Source organism: Lepidochelys kempii, chromosome 8 (assembly GCF_965140285.1).
Source record: "Lepidochelys kempii isolate rLepKem1 chromosome 8, rLepKem1.hap1, whole genome shotgun sequence".
In the NCBI taxonomy this organism is placed as follows: domain Eukaryota; kingdom Metazoa; phylum Chordata; order Testudines; family Cheloniidae; genus Lepidochelys; species Lepidochelys kempii.
In genome coordinates, this window is record NC_136387.1 from 605,354 (window position 1) to 618,001 (window position 12,648).

The following is a 12,648-nucleotide window of genomic DNA, read 5'->3' on the forward strand; positions in this document are numbered from 1 at the left end:
GGGTGGTTATGTTTCTTCTGTTCTAACTCCCTTAGGGCTGGCACACACAACCGACCCCACCTTCTCCATCTAATCACAGCTTTCACTTAAAACAAGTGTTTCTAGAGCTCTTGTTCTGAGGAGACTCCAAAGTGCTCCCTTGGGAGCTGAGGTTGTCATGGTGAGCATTCCTTGAAATCAGGGATTATTCACAGTACCTAAATAGCATTCCAGTTCCCTAGGCACCACTCCTCCGGGGAACTCTTGCTTCTGTCAGCTGCATTCTCACATTCCTGCACCCTTTCTGTACAAGACAGACAAAGGTGCAAGCTTCATTCCTGCCCAGTCCCCTCTGAGTGCAGTAGGATGAGTGCCCTCAGGGGTTGGGTGCTGAGATGCCAGAGAGGAGTGTAGTATAAAAACTTAGGTCCAATCACTCAGAAATTACAGTTTCTGTGGTGCAGCGGGAGCCTTTGATTGCAGCAGAAAATGGGCTGTGACCTCGGGTCAGGAGTAGGTTCTGCTCCGAATGTGGGTTTTCCAATGTTTGGCTTTCTGAGCATGCAAGGGAATGAGCTGGAGTCTGTGCAGTTTGGGATTAATTTGTAAACAAATGGCTTTACCTGTCCCCTTGTGTCTTTTTGCAGATGGGTCGTGCGTGGCTGTGGTTGGAGTCCAACAGAGAATCTCCCAGTGACTCTGTGAAGAGTAGTGGCTGCCTGTCTCTCAGCAGCTCCTGGGACTCCAGCCTGGAGCTGGAGGTGGGGAGCTGGAGGATGACTGAAGAGGCCGCTGTGGAGGAACAAGAGGAAAGCAGTCAAGAAGAAGAGGATCGCAGGCTGGAGTCCAGGGAACCTTTGGTATGGGAGGATGGCAGAGAAGAGTTCCAGGAAGAGGCAGGGCAGTGTGAACAAGACAGTCTTCTGCAGTTCCTCTTGGAGGTAGGGCTGCTGCAGTGGGTAGCTGGATAAGAGTCTGCATGACCCATCTTCTAGAATAGTGCTACTCAAAGTGGTGGTCCGCAGACTGGTGCCAGTCCGCAAGCCATCAGCTGCCGGTCTGCATGCACATTGGAAAAAAAATTGCCGGTCCCCCACATCAGATCGCTTGAGAAGCACTGCTCTAGAACAATGCCTTGGAAACACTGATGCTCTGAGCATCTCTGCCATGTATCACTGTTAGTGTGGAAAGAAAAGGAGTACTTGTGGCACCTTAGAGACTAACCAATTTATTTGAGCATGAGCTTTCGTGATGCATCCGATGAAGTGAGCTGTAGCTCACGAAAGCTCATGCTCAAATGAATTGGTTAGTCTCTAAGGTGCCACAAGTACTCCTTTTCTTTTTGCGAATACAGACTAACACGGCTGCTACTCTGAAACCTGTTAGTGTGGAGCAACAGAGACCCCTAGAGCCCATTTAGATGAATGACTGTATTCTCAAAGGAAAGTCCAAGTCTGCCATATTTAAAGAGGGCACAGTGGCTGGCTGGTTGTCTTGCCTGTGGGTCTCCTGATCCTGATGCAGAGCCAACCATTTAAAAGGTGATGGGCTGATGCTCTTTTAATAATGCTCTTGATTTGGACACTGTGCTTTATTAAAGTCCCTGGAGGTGAAAAGGCAGCTGTAATGGAGGAGCCCTATGTGGTTCATGCTGCTGATCCCTCCCTCCTCCTAATCACTCATGCTCTCGTAGTTTGAAGTTGGTAATAAATTGCTCTGTGTTACAGGTGACCCACCTCATGGAACCCCTCTGCATTAGTGGCACAGACTCAGAACAGAATCACTGGACTTTCTGTGGCTCTGGGCAGCAAGAGGAAAGGGAAGTCCTGAGCTTCAAGGAAGAAATGGCAGGACCACTAGTCCCAAGAGAGGAGGAAAGGCAGCTGCAGCTCCTGATAGAAGAGGCTGGGGAACCGCACATCCCAGGAAGAGAGGTGCGGGAGGAGTGGGTACCACAGGTATCAGGAGAGCTGCAGGTCCTGGGCTGGGAGGCTGGAGAAGCTGAGGAAGAACAGATTCTAGGAGAGGAGACAGGAGAGCCCCAAGTTCCAGGAGGGGAGGAAGGGGATTCAGGAGAGCAGAGAGAGCTGCAGTTTCCAGTGGAGAATGGAAGAGAAATGGAGGAGGAAGAGAAGAACAGGAAGCTGCTTCTGGATGAGACTTCCTCGGACATGAGTGCGTTGGAGGAGGTGCTCCCAGGCAGCGTGGAGGTAAATGCATGAAAACACCTAGTCTTGTTATCAAGGCAGTGGACTCGGAGTCTAGAGACCTGGGTTCCTTTCAGACTGCCTGTGTGATCTCGAGAAGTCCTTGTGGCACCTTAGAGACGAACAAATTTATTTGGGCATAAGCGTTGGTGGGCTAGAACCCACTTCATCAGATGCATGGAGTGAAAATACAGGAGCAGGTATAAATACATGAAAGGATGAGGGTTGCTTTACCAAGTGTGAGGTCAGTCTAACAGAATAAATCAATTAATAAATCTCAGGCAAGTCACAATCTCTCTGGGTCTCAGTTCACCATCTGTAAAATGGGGATAATGATCCTTACTTTGTCTTCTGTATTAGACTCTTTGTCTCCTGTGTGTCCATGCAGGGCTCAGACTAGGCCATCTCAGTTTCACACCTCTAGGTGTTACTGTAATAAAAGCAATGATAATGCTGGGTAGGACAGTACCCTTGCTATCTGTGGCCAAGCCCTTTGCGTTGCCATGTCACAGAGTCCGATACAAGAGATGAAAAGTGCCTTTGAGGGTCCACCTGCTTCTCCTGTACAGCCAGGCCAAGGGTGTCCTGGAGATGTATCTATAGGGCTCGCTCCAATTTCCAAAGTCCCATATGATGGAGTAGTCCTCCATCTCGCTGGGGAGCCTGTTCCACAGCCTCAAATCTCACCCTCTGGCACTTTCCAAGGTGCCCTGTTCTGAGTCAATCCACTACTCCTAGTTACGCCCCCTCTAGCACCCTAAGTAACTCTTCTCTCTGATCTAGATGGTCAGTGGACTAGATGGATCTTGGGTTTGATCCAATATGGCAATTCCTGTGTTCCTAGGTGAGCTTGTAGTTGGCCTTTGGTTAGCTTCTCTGTGAGCTTGCTCAGGAACCGAAGGTTTCGTATGGATACGGATCCTGGTAGTTGGCTCGAACTGATGTAGCCAGGATGAGATTCTTCTGTGTTGGTTGGACTATTGCATGTTTGAAAGAGGAAGGGAAGATTCCTTCCCTGAATTTGGGATTGGCTCTTTTGGTCAGGAGTGGCCCATGACTCTCTTACAACAGCCAGGAAAGTTTTGGCTCATATTCACACATTTCGAGTCGAGATTCTTTTATGGTGTCCAGAACTTCCTAAGGTGTGACCGTGCTGACTCTGGGAGTGCAAGCAGTTCTGTAGAGGAGAGGGCCCATCCGTTTTGAGAAGCCTTCCTGACTGTGCACGATCAGTTCAGCAAAGTTCAGGGTTCCATTGTGGGCTGCAGGCCAGTGACCTCACTGTTCTCTGACCAGTCAGGATCACATCTCAGTTTCCTGGTGGGCTCTTTTAGTAGCTTCTTGATCACTAGTTATGCTACAACCTCCTTGGCCTGCTGTCCCTCCTTGCCAAGGTACCAGTACCTGTTTCCTGATTGATCACGTGCCTTAGTTATCACATCCTCCCGTCTACCTTTTCCTCAGCTAGTCCATCATCATCTCCCCCTGCCATGTGTCTGCTGCCTCCCTTTCAGTACCCGTGTGGCCTCTCTTGGTGTCTGAACCTGCTATCTAAGCCCCCAATCTTTCCCTCCAGAGCTGGAACCAGCTCAAACCTGTGTCAATAGACCACACAAACTCCCTATGGCACAGTTTTCCCTTCACAGCCATTTCCTTTTTGCTACTGGTCAGGCCCCTTCCCTTGCTAAACTCTGTTAGCCACTGGTCATTCTGCTTCTTTTCTGTCCCTGGACCTCCCTGTATGCCACGCCTAGTTTCTGGACTGACCGGCGGAAGGTAACATCCATCTGGGCTGTTCTTTGGGGACTGCCTTATTGATGGACAGAGTGTGGCCACTCTGGTAGCACGAGAAAGGTGTGGTGAGGGGATATTGGCCACCAGTCTCCACTGGACTGAAAGGCTGAAAATGAATGTCAGATGCTCAGAGGGACACTCACAGCTCCTACAGGCTGAAGGTGAGTGTCAGATGCACAGAGGGGACTCACAGCTCCTTTCTGCCCACCTAAGAGAACAGCTTCCAGGAGACCATAAAGACCTTGTCTTGAAGCTTGGCTGTAATACGGGCACATGCAGCAAGTCTGTCCCCTGGCTGGGGGATTCCAGTTGATCTGCTGCTTTGCCAGGCATCCCTGTCACTGAGGTACCCAGCCCTGCAGGCATTATTCCTCCTTTCTGTTTGTTTCCAGGGTGATGTTCTGGAGCAGCCTGCAGAACGTGCTCAGGGCGAGAGCCACTTGTTGGAGGAGGACAACGATCTCTCCGCACATGATAACAGTGATAGCTACAGTCCTTCTAGAGCATCCCTGGTGGACTCCAGTCTCATGAGCGCAGCCTCCTCACAGCTGTGAGTAGCACAGCCCTGGGTCTGGTAGGTGCTGCTGATGCTGTGGCCCCTTCGCTCCACCTGCATGCCGTAGCGTGGACCTGTCTCCATGGGCCCAAGACAGAGAGCATGTACATGGAGGGGGTCATCTCACGGAAGGTGAGCGAACACCAGGGAACAGGGGGAAGGAGAGGGCCCTGGATGCCTGGGTGATAATAGAGCATCCAACCTTTGGATGCTAGTCCTAATGCAGGTAAAGTGAAATGTGGGGTGGGAACCAAATGTACAGGAAACCCCAGTGTTTCTTTCGGGGTTACCTGGCATGCTCTGCCAGGCACAAGAGTCCAGGCCTGCTCCCAGGTGGAGATGTGCTGAGGTAGCCGAGCCAACCCTGCCCTGGGGAGGGTGTGTGACAGACAGGCTCTGTTACACACTGGAGAAGCTGGTTTGGCTTTCCAAAGAAAAGGATGCAGCAGAACATAAAATAAAATCTATTCTTCCAGGACAGGAACGAGAACAAAAGTCACCAGAATAAAGGCCTTTGCCCCAGTGTGGTTTGCGGCTTCTTGCCCAGTTCTGGACCCAGCTTCCTGGCCTCTCCTCAGAGCTGCCCTGATTCAGCTCATCTCACCTTCTATGATTGCTACCTATAACCCTGCGTCTTCTTGTGCCTCAAGTCCTGGCTGATTACCAGTTTGCTACACTGTGATTTAGTAGTGGTCTAACTGTAGTAACACTGCACACCAGACACCCACCAGTCAGAGCTATCACTGCCTCCTCCTATGGAGATATTCACACCAATTATAGCGTCTTGTTCTGTGGAGAGAAAGACAAAAGACTGGACTCCTTGTCCGGCTTCATTCATTTCACAGCCATTCCCACACTTGTAGCACAAGGAGCCAGACATCCTTAAAGTGACAGGCCACCATCGCATAGACTCCCACGTGAGTTCTGTGCACTTGTGTGGCAGGAGGCTAGGTATGATGTAGAGCCATGGGATGGAACATGGGAACTGGAGGGCTGCAGCAGGGACAAGGCCCTGATCCACAAAGGGACTTAGACATTGCAACAACTAATGTCAGGTGTCTAGAATATCCTTGGCATCCACAAAGCCTGGGTTAGGTGCCAAGGGTCCCTGTACAATGAGGATCCACAGAACATGAGCACACTATGCAGGCACCACCTAAACTGGCCAATGGGATAGGCTGAGGAGAGGGAAGTATCCTAAGCCCCACCCCCTCACAGCATTCAGTTCCTAAATCCAGGGTGCCTGGAGGTACTTGTCTCTGCTTGCGATCCACAGCCAGGAGCCCTCTCCTGGAGTCAGGTGGCTGAGGCCTTCCTTACAGGGTCATAGATTCCAAGGCCAGAAGGCCCCACTGTGATCATCTAGTCTGACCTGCTACTTAGCGCCGTGACACATTAACAAGATAACTTCCCAAAATATTTCCTAGAGCAGAGCTAATCTCAGAGTACTCCCTGGGATGTGAGAAACCCCTGTTCAGTCCCCTCTCTGAAGCATGAAGAGGGATTCCCTAATCAGATAGGAGCCCTAACCCCTGGACTATAGAGTTATACTCACTTGTGCTCTGACCTCATTCATATTTAATTCATTAATACAAAGTGGAATGGCCTCAACAAGAGAGACTGAAAGACCCCTACCTTGGACTCTCCAACAGGCCAATGATGAGGGGCCTTACCTGAAAGCAAAGCCCTTTGCTTCACCAAGTAGAAAGGGGCACTGAACCTGGGTCTTCCACCTCCGAGGTGCATACCTTAGCCACTAAGCTAAAGGCCATAAGAGAGGTTATTGCCCTCTCCCCCCTGGCCATGCTGTGCAGGGCAGCCATGCTCAGCAAGTCTGGGCCAGTGTGGGCCCTACAGGCAAGCTAAACAGAGGAGTGCCTGTTTCCATCCATTTGGGGATCTCATTAAGGCTTATACCTGAGGTGGGCCTCCAGACACCTGCCTGAGGCAGCAGAGCTCATCCCCAGAGGCAGAAACTTCGGTGCTGAGGGAACTTTTACAGCCTGGTGAGTTTAGGCACCTACAGGGTTAGGTGGCAGCTGAGCAGGAGTTGTGTGGATCACAGCAGCACTGAAAGTCCCTTTGTGGATCTGAGCAAAAGAGACTCTCCACCACCAGACTGAGAGAGCTCAGTGATCCCGCGGGAGCTCAGTGACTTCTCCCCAGGTTTTGCTGCCTTTAGTAAACTCTGCACATGGTATCACATGGTGCCTTGGTGGCTCAACCATTGCTAAAGACCTGTTCTAGCCTGTGAGTTGTGGGTCCAATGGCAACTGTTGCGACGGAGCTGAACCCTAAAGAGAGTCTCTGGAGGGACCCAAACAAAGGAAGTGCCTTGGGAAATACTTCCCCATAGATCCCTGATGGGGGAGCCACTCCATACATCCCTGATGGGGAGACTTGCCCTGTAGCTACCTGGAAGGTGTTTTGTTTAGACTACAAGCTAAAGAGCAGTGACCTTCCCTCCTCCCGAGTGTCCTGGAGGCCAGCAGTGGCAGTACATCCCCCTGCTCCTTATCTAACATGATGAGTTGATAACCTCTCCTCTGTGCAGGGTGCCGCTCAGCTGCGCTAACTCACTGCGACATTTGCTTTTCAAAAAGACGCTGCTGTCCATCTGGAAGATGATAGCCAGCCACAGGTGTGTATCTCTGGGGGACAGCTCGTACCGGAAATTATCTGGGGGAAGTTCTCTGGCCTGTGTTATACAGGGGGTCAGACTAGAAGGTCACAATGGTCCCTTCTGGCCTTGGACTTTTTGAATCAGTGAACTGAGGGGAATCATCAGAGCTGAGGTGTGGGCAGCAGGACTGAAGTGTCAGGGGACTGTGGGCTGAGGGCAGTGGCAGAGCTGGGGGGAGTGGGAGACAAGTCCAGGGCTAGAATAGCAGAGGGGCTGCAGATTGGGACTGAGGAGCAGCAGCAGAGCTGGGAATGAAACTTCCTGGCCCCTGTCCACACTGTCCCTAACTCTAACCCATGAGGGCAAGAGTAAAATGGATAATTTCTCGCTGGGTTCACCCACATCCGTCTCTGTAGCAGGAATGCCTCCTGCTGCAGGGATGGGACTAACGCGAGGCACTGGCCCTGTATATTCCATCTGATTAACTTGGAAGCCACTGGTTCGAGCAGGAAACGGAGTTCAGATTCCTGCCTTAGCGACCACCAACAGTGAACTCCGAGGTTTCTTGCCATCCTTCCTGTGTTTCCCCTAGGGATTGCTAGTCACTGGCCCCACATCAACCTTCATGGGCACCAGGGAAGAGGAACAGTGGACCTGCTGCCCCCTCTTCGAGAGTCACGTGAACAGTGGGGGACAAACCTGATTCTCTCCTGCCTCTTTGGGCTTGTCCCTCTAGGTACTGTGGCCCATTCCTGAAGCCGGTGTCAGACAAGCAGGCTCCTGGGTACAAGGATGTGGTGAGAAGGTAGGAAGACTGCTCTAGAGCATTTTCATCTGCTTCCTCTACCTTCCCAGAGCCCCAGCATGTAGAGAGGAAAAAGCTATGGGGCAACTTTGTGTCATCTGCCCATGTTTGTCACCATGGTATCTGCTCCCATCAGGGAACAGGGTGGGAAGGTTCCCTACAGTGTCTTCTCCAAGGCTTAGTCCAAAGCAGTAGGGCTCCCATCCTGCCCCAGCTCTCCTGAGGAGACTCTCCTGTCCCTGAATAGACCTCACTCTTTAGAAACTTTTTCTTATATACAGCCTCCATTTTGCTTTTCAGCATCCATGTTCCTTTTTGAAATGTCACACCTTTGGCGCACCTAAAATACTCCCACTTCCTCCCGTGGGTTTAGACCCTTCAAATACTTTGAAGTTGTTCTTAGCCCCATCCCCTGCTGCGACGCCTCCAGAAACCAGCCAGGCACGGTGGTAGGTGGGGAGAGCTGATTTAATTTATTTTCATAGAAACCCCTTCCAGGTGATTTGGGACCATTGATTTGTGAAGTGACCCTGCAACAGCACCATGTATTATGCCCACCCTCCCCCTTGTTTGTCATTAATGCCAGTTTGTTTGTGAGCTGCTATGGGCAGGACGATGTGTTTGTACAGCACACAGTGCACCAGGACCCTGTCCTGATGGGGCCTTTACATGCTACAACCAGAATGAGCCAAGCTATGCAAAATTAACGTAGTCCTGCCTCACAAAGCGGGCTCTTCCAGCCCCTGAGCATGGCTGTATTATCACCCAGAGGGGGCTTTCCAAACAAACGGGGCAGGGGCATTCTCAGCTTAGAGTCTGAGCAGTGAACAGCTAGGGTGGGGCAAGACACAGAAAAGGAGCTGTGTGAGAACAGCTTCAGCTACAGCTTTATGGGCTCTTGGATGGCGCAAAGCCTGACTCCCAGGCCCCTAGTGGCATTCGCAGCCCTGAGTTAGATGCCCATGTTAGCCATGCATTGGCTGGGGAGAGCTAGGCACCTCAGAAAGGGAGTCATGGAGCCAGCAAGCTGAGAAGGGTACTGCTGGGGTGAAATTCAGAGGACGGGGATGAGGCTTAGGGCATAGTCTTTACTCAGGCTGCTGAGTTGTGAGCCCTCTCCTGGAGCTAGGTGTTTGAGCCAGATCAGATCTTTCTCATGGTGGGGGAAGATAAAGGGAAACGCACACACCCCTTGTAGCCAAGGGGATAGGAATGATAGCTCTCACCTGCGCTATAGGGTCCAGGATTCAAGTCACAGCTCCAAATCAGGCAAGCATGGGGATTCAAGCCTGGATCTCCCACATCCCAGGGGAGCACCCTAACTGCTAGGCTACTCACTGTTTGGGGCTGTGTCTCCCACTCTCTCCCGCTGGCAATGTTCTAATTTGTAAGGCTAATTTCTTGGCACATGGACTTGAACCTACCTTTCCCACATTCCAGGTGAGGGCCCTAACCTCTGAGCTATTGGGATACCTGTATCAGCCAATCTGCCCAAAAAACTCTTACCCCAGCAGTCTTTTATGTAGGGTAGGCATATTCAAAGTACACCTACCACATTGAGGTAGGCAGGGGAGTGCCTTGCTGGAGCATGCTTTTGGGGCTTAGGTGTGAGCTAGAGGGCCAACGAGCTTGGTAGTGTCAGGACATACATCCCCATCAGCAGAAACTCAGGTGCCTACCGGGTTAGCAGCAGCAGAGCAGTGGTTCTTTGAGTAGTGTCCTAATGGGTGTTCCACTTCAGGTGCGCATGCGCCTCTCGAGCCCTTGACTGGAGATTTCCATTTGGCCTGCACATGTGCCTCATGCTGCACACCAAGGGTGTATAGGGCTGTGCAGGTGAGCTGCTGTCTCTGTCACCTCGGCCTGGCACAGAGCTCTGGCATGTCCACCTTCTGCCTGCCTCAGCGTGTTCTGCAGTTGTTCTGTGAGCAGTAGTTGTTAATGCATCATTCATTAGCTAGTTGTGAGAGGACTGATGTTTTTCTTCTCCCTTTTTTCCCTGCTTTTTTTTTTTCCCCGGGGAGCCTATTTGGCTTGACTGTGCATGCCAGGCTCACCAGGTTTCAGATGCCGCCTCGCCTGTCAGGAGGCTGTTCTGGTCAGCAACGACCACCCTAGATGTATTTATTGCTTGGGAGAGGCAGGACTCTCTCAAAAGTGTAACTTTTGCCTGGCTCTCATAGCTAGAGCACATAAGAATGGGGAGACCAAATTGAGGCTTCTGATGATGATGCATGCCCTGCAGCCCACTTCTGAGTCAGGAGACAACCACACACACACCACACACCCCTCTGACCTTGGCCCAGATGTCCCCTAAGAGGGAGAAGACTTCAGAAGACTCAGCGAAAGCACCAAAGAAGCAGAGCTTGGTCTTCCACTACAAGGAGCTGGCTCCCAAAAGACCCCAATCTCCCATTAAGTCTACAGTGTCGGAGGCCTTGACCTCTTGGTTCAGTATTGTGGAGGCAAAAGACTCTTTCTCCTGTACCGGTGGGTCCAGGAGACGCGGCGCACTTTGGAGAAGCATGGGTCCAGCAGGCCCCTGGTACTGTCTCTGAAGGATGGGAGGCCCACGACATATACTTCTCTAGAATGGCACCATCTACATCAGACATAACATCAGTGCCCTCTCACTCGGCACCTTTGGTATCAGGAAAATTGAAATGCCAGACACCTTCAGTCCCGGTGCCGATGCATTCCAGATCAATGGTACCATCCACCTAAATGCCGTGGCACTGACCCACTCAATATTGCAGGAATTCCACTACTCTAGGGACTGGTCCATTTTCAACAAACCAGTGCCCCCACTGCTTAGCGGTACCAGACAGCTCTTGGTACCGAGACCCAGTCTCTGAATTACCATTGTTTCCTGATACTACAAGTGTCTCTGCCTTTTTCTGCTGCCTTCCCCGACCCACACCATTGGAAGACATGGAGGAGGATGAAGGAGACAGTCAGTCAGTTTTGTCTTTAGCAGTGCAGGGTTCCCCTCCTCATCCATACAGGAATCCATACTTCAGTAAGGATCCGCATCCACAACAGGGATGGTGGGATCAGCCCTGGGTGCCACCCCCTCTCCCTTATGCCCCCTCAGTGGCCTGGGATCCTTGGGTGGCATATCGTCAGCAATTTTCTAGACCTCAGGCTCGAATGCACCGAGAGACTAGGGTTACACAGTCTCTTCTACCAAACTCCCAACACGAGGAGACCTTTGAAGAGCAGGAGACTAGAGTGGATAAGGAGGCTGCCCTCAAACCCCTATGTCATCCTCATCTGTGGATGAGATACTCATGCCTCCACCACCATCAATGGCTGACCATTTTTGCTTTTCCAGGACCTTGTGAAGAGGGTCGCTGACGCCCTTCAGATACCTCTTGAGTCGATTAAACAAGCTCCTGGACATTCTGCAGTCAGCAACATCCACCTGGGTTGCACTACCCATTAATGAACCGCTCCTAGATCCAGTGAAGACTGGGCGGCAAACTACTGCTGTCATCCTGCCAATTTGCAAATAGGCAGTTAAGAAACATTGTGTTTCTCCCAGGGACTCAGAATTTTTGTTCTCACACTCTCTGCCTAATTCCCTGATAACAGATGCTGTAAATGAGAGTGGTAAACAGCATTGCTCTAGGTCAGGGGTCGGCAACCTTTGAGAAGTGGTGTGCCAAGTCTTCATTTGTTCACTGTAATTTAAGGTTTCACATGCCAGGGCCGATGGCTGGAACCCCAGACTAGCAGCGGGCTGAGCGGGGCCGGCAGCCGGGACCCTGGCTGGCAGGGGCCAGCGGATGGAACCCCAGACCGGCAGTGGACTCAGCCGCTCAGCCTGCTGCCAGTCTGGGGTTCCAGCCGTCGGCCCCACTCAGCCCGCTGCCGGCCTGGGATTCCGTTCAGCCAGTCAAGCAGGGGGCTGAATGGGGCCGGCAGCCAGGACCCCGGCTGGCAGCAGAGTGCCACTAAAAATCAGCTCGTGTGCCGCCTTTGGCACGCATGCCGCAGGTTGCCGACCCCTGCTCTAGGTCTACCCTTTATGATAAAGACCAGAAGAGGTTAGATCTTTCTGGCCTAAAGACTTACTCATCCATGACCCTCCAGATTCGTATCGCAAACTATCAGATGATCATGGCCAAGTACGACATCATGAATTACAACTAATTTGCAGCCTTTATTGAACATCTTCCACAGGAACATAGAGAACTCGTTCAGGCCATCATCAGGAAATGTCAGTGATTAGCCAGAACCTCTCCAAGTGTCCTTAGATGCTTGGGACACGACCGCCAGATCCATCTCCACAGCAGTTGTTATGCACAGGGTTTCATGGCTGCATCTATCAGGGTTTTCGAGAGCGGTTCAGAATACTGGTGAGGACTTTCCATTTGATGGTCAGAAGCTCTTCTCGAAAACTACAGGGCCACACTGGGGTCTCTGGACATATATACCCCTATGAACAAGAGATTTAGCAGGTCTCAGAATGCCCAGAGATTGTGCCCTGCCCAGTTCTCTGGATTTCACAGAACTGCTGAACCCACTAGAAAGATTCCAGAGGAGGAGAGTTCCTCACTCTCCTTCATCGAGTACCCAGTCATCATCAAAACAATCATTTTGACAGGTCAATAGAGGGTTCAATTCTGCCCTCACCTCTAGTTTGCAAGCTACAACCTTTTGGCCTCCGCCCCACTTTTGG

The 12,648-nt window shown here is 51.4% G+C and overlaps 1 protein-coding gene across 1 annotated transcript; it reads left to right on the plus strand.

Annotated features, from left to right (window-relative positions):
* Positions 1–725: 725 nt before the first annotated feature.
* On the plus strand, positions 726–12,119 carry LOC140916423 (bromodomain-containing protein 8). The gene is made up of 7 exons (XM_078854158.1): positions 726–920; positions 1,707–2,189; positions 4,373–4,530; positions 7,091–7,177; positions 7,896–7,964; positions 8,338–8,413; positions 12,060–12,119. Exons 1-7 carry the CDS (start codon positions 756–758, stop codon positions 12,117–12,119), a joined length of 1,098 nt encoding a protein of 365 aa, XP_078710284.1. The 5' UTR covers positions 726–755.
* The last annotated feature ends 529 nt before the right edge of the window (positions 12,120–12,648 follow it).

Excerpts from the sequence above, each read along its gene's own strand:
- LOC140916423 (XM_078854158.1), top strand. The coding sequence starts at position 756 with ATGACTGAAGAGGCCGCTGTGGAGGAACAAGAGGAAAGCAGTCAAGAA. Across the intron at positions 4,531-7,090 it reads AGCGCAGCCTCCTCACAGCT|GGTGCCGCTCAGCTGCGCTA; the intron begins GTGAGTAGCACA and ends TCCTCTGTGCAG. Across the intron at positions 8,414-12,059 it reads GAAACCAGCCAGGCACGGTG|ATTCGTATCGCAAACTATCA; the intron begins GTAGGTGGGGAG and ends ATGACCCTCCAG.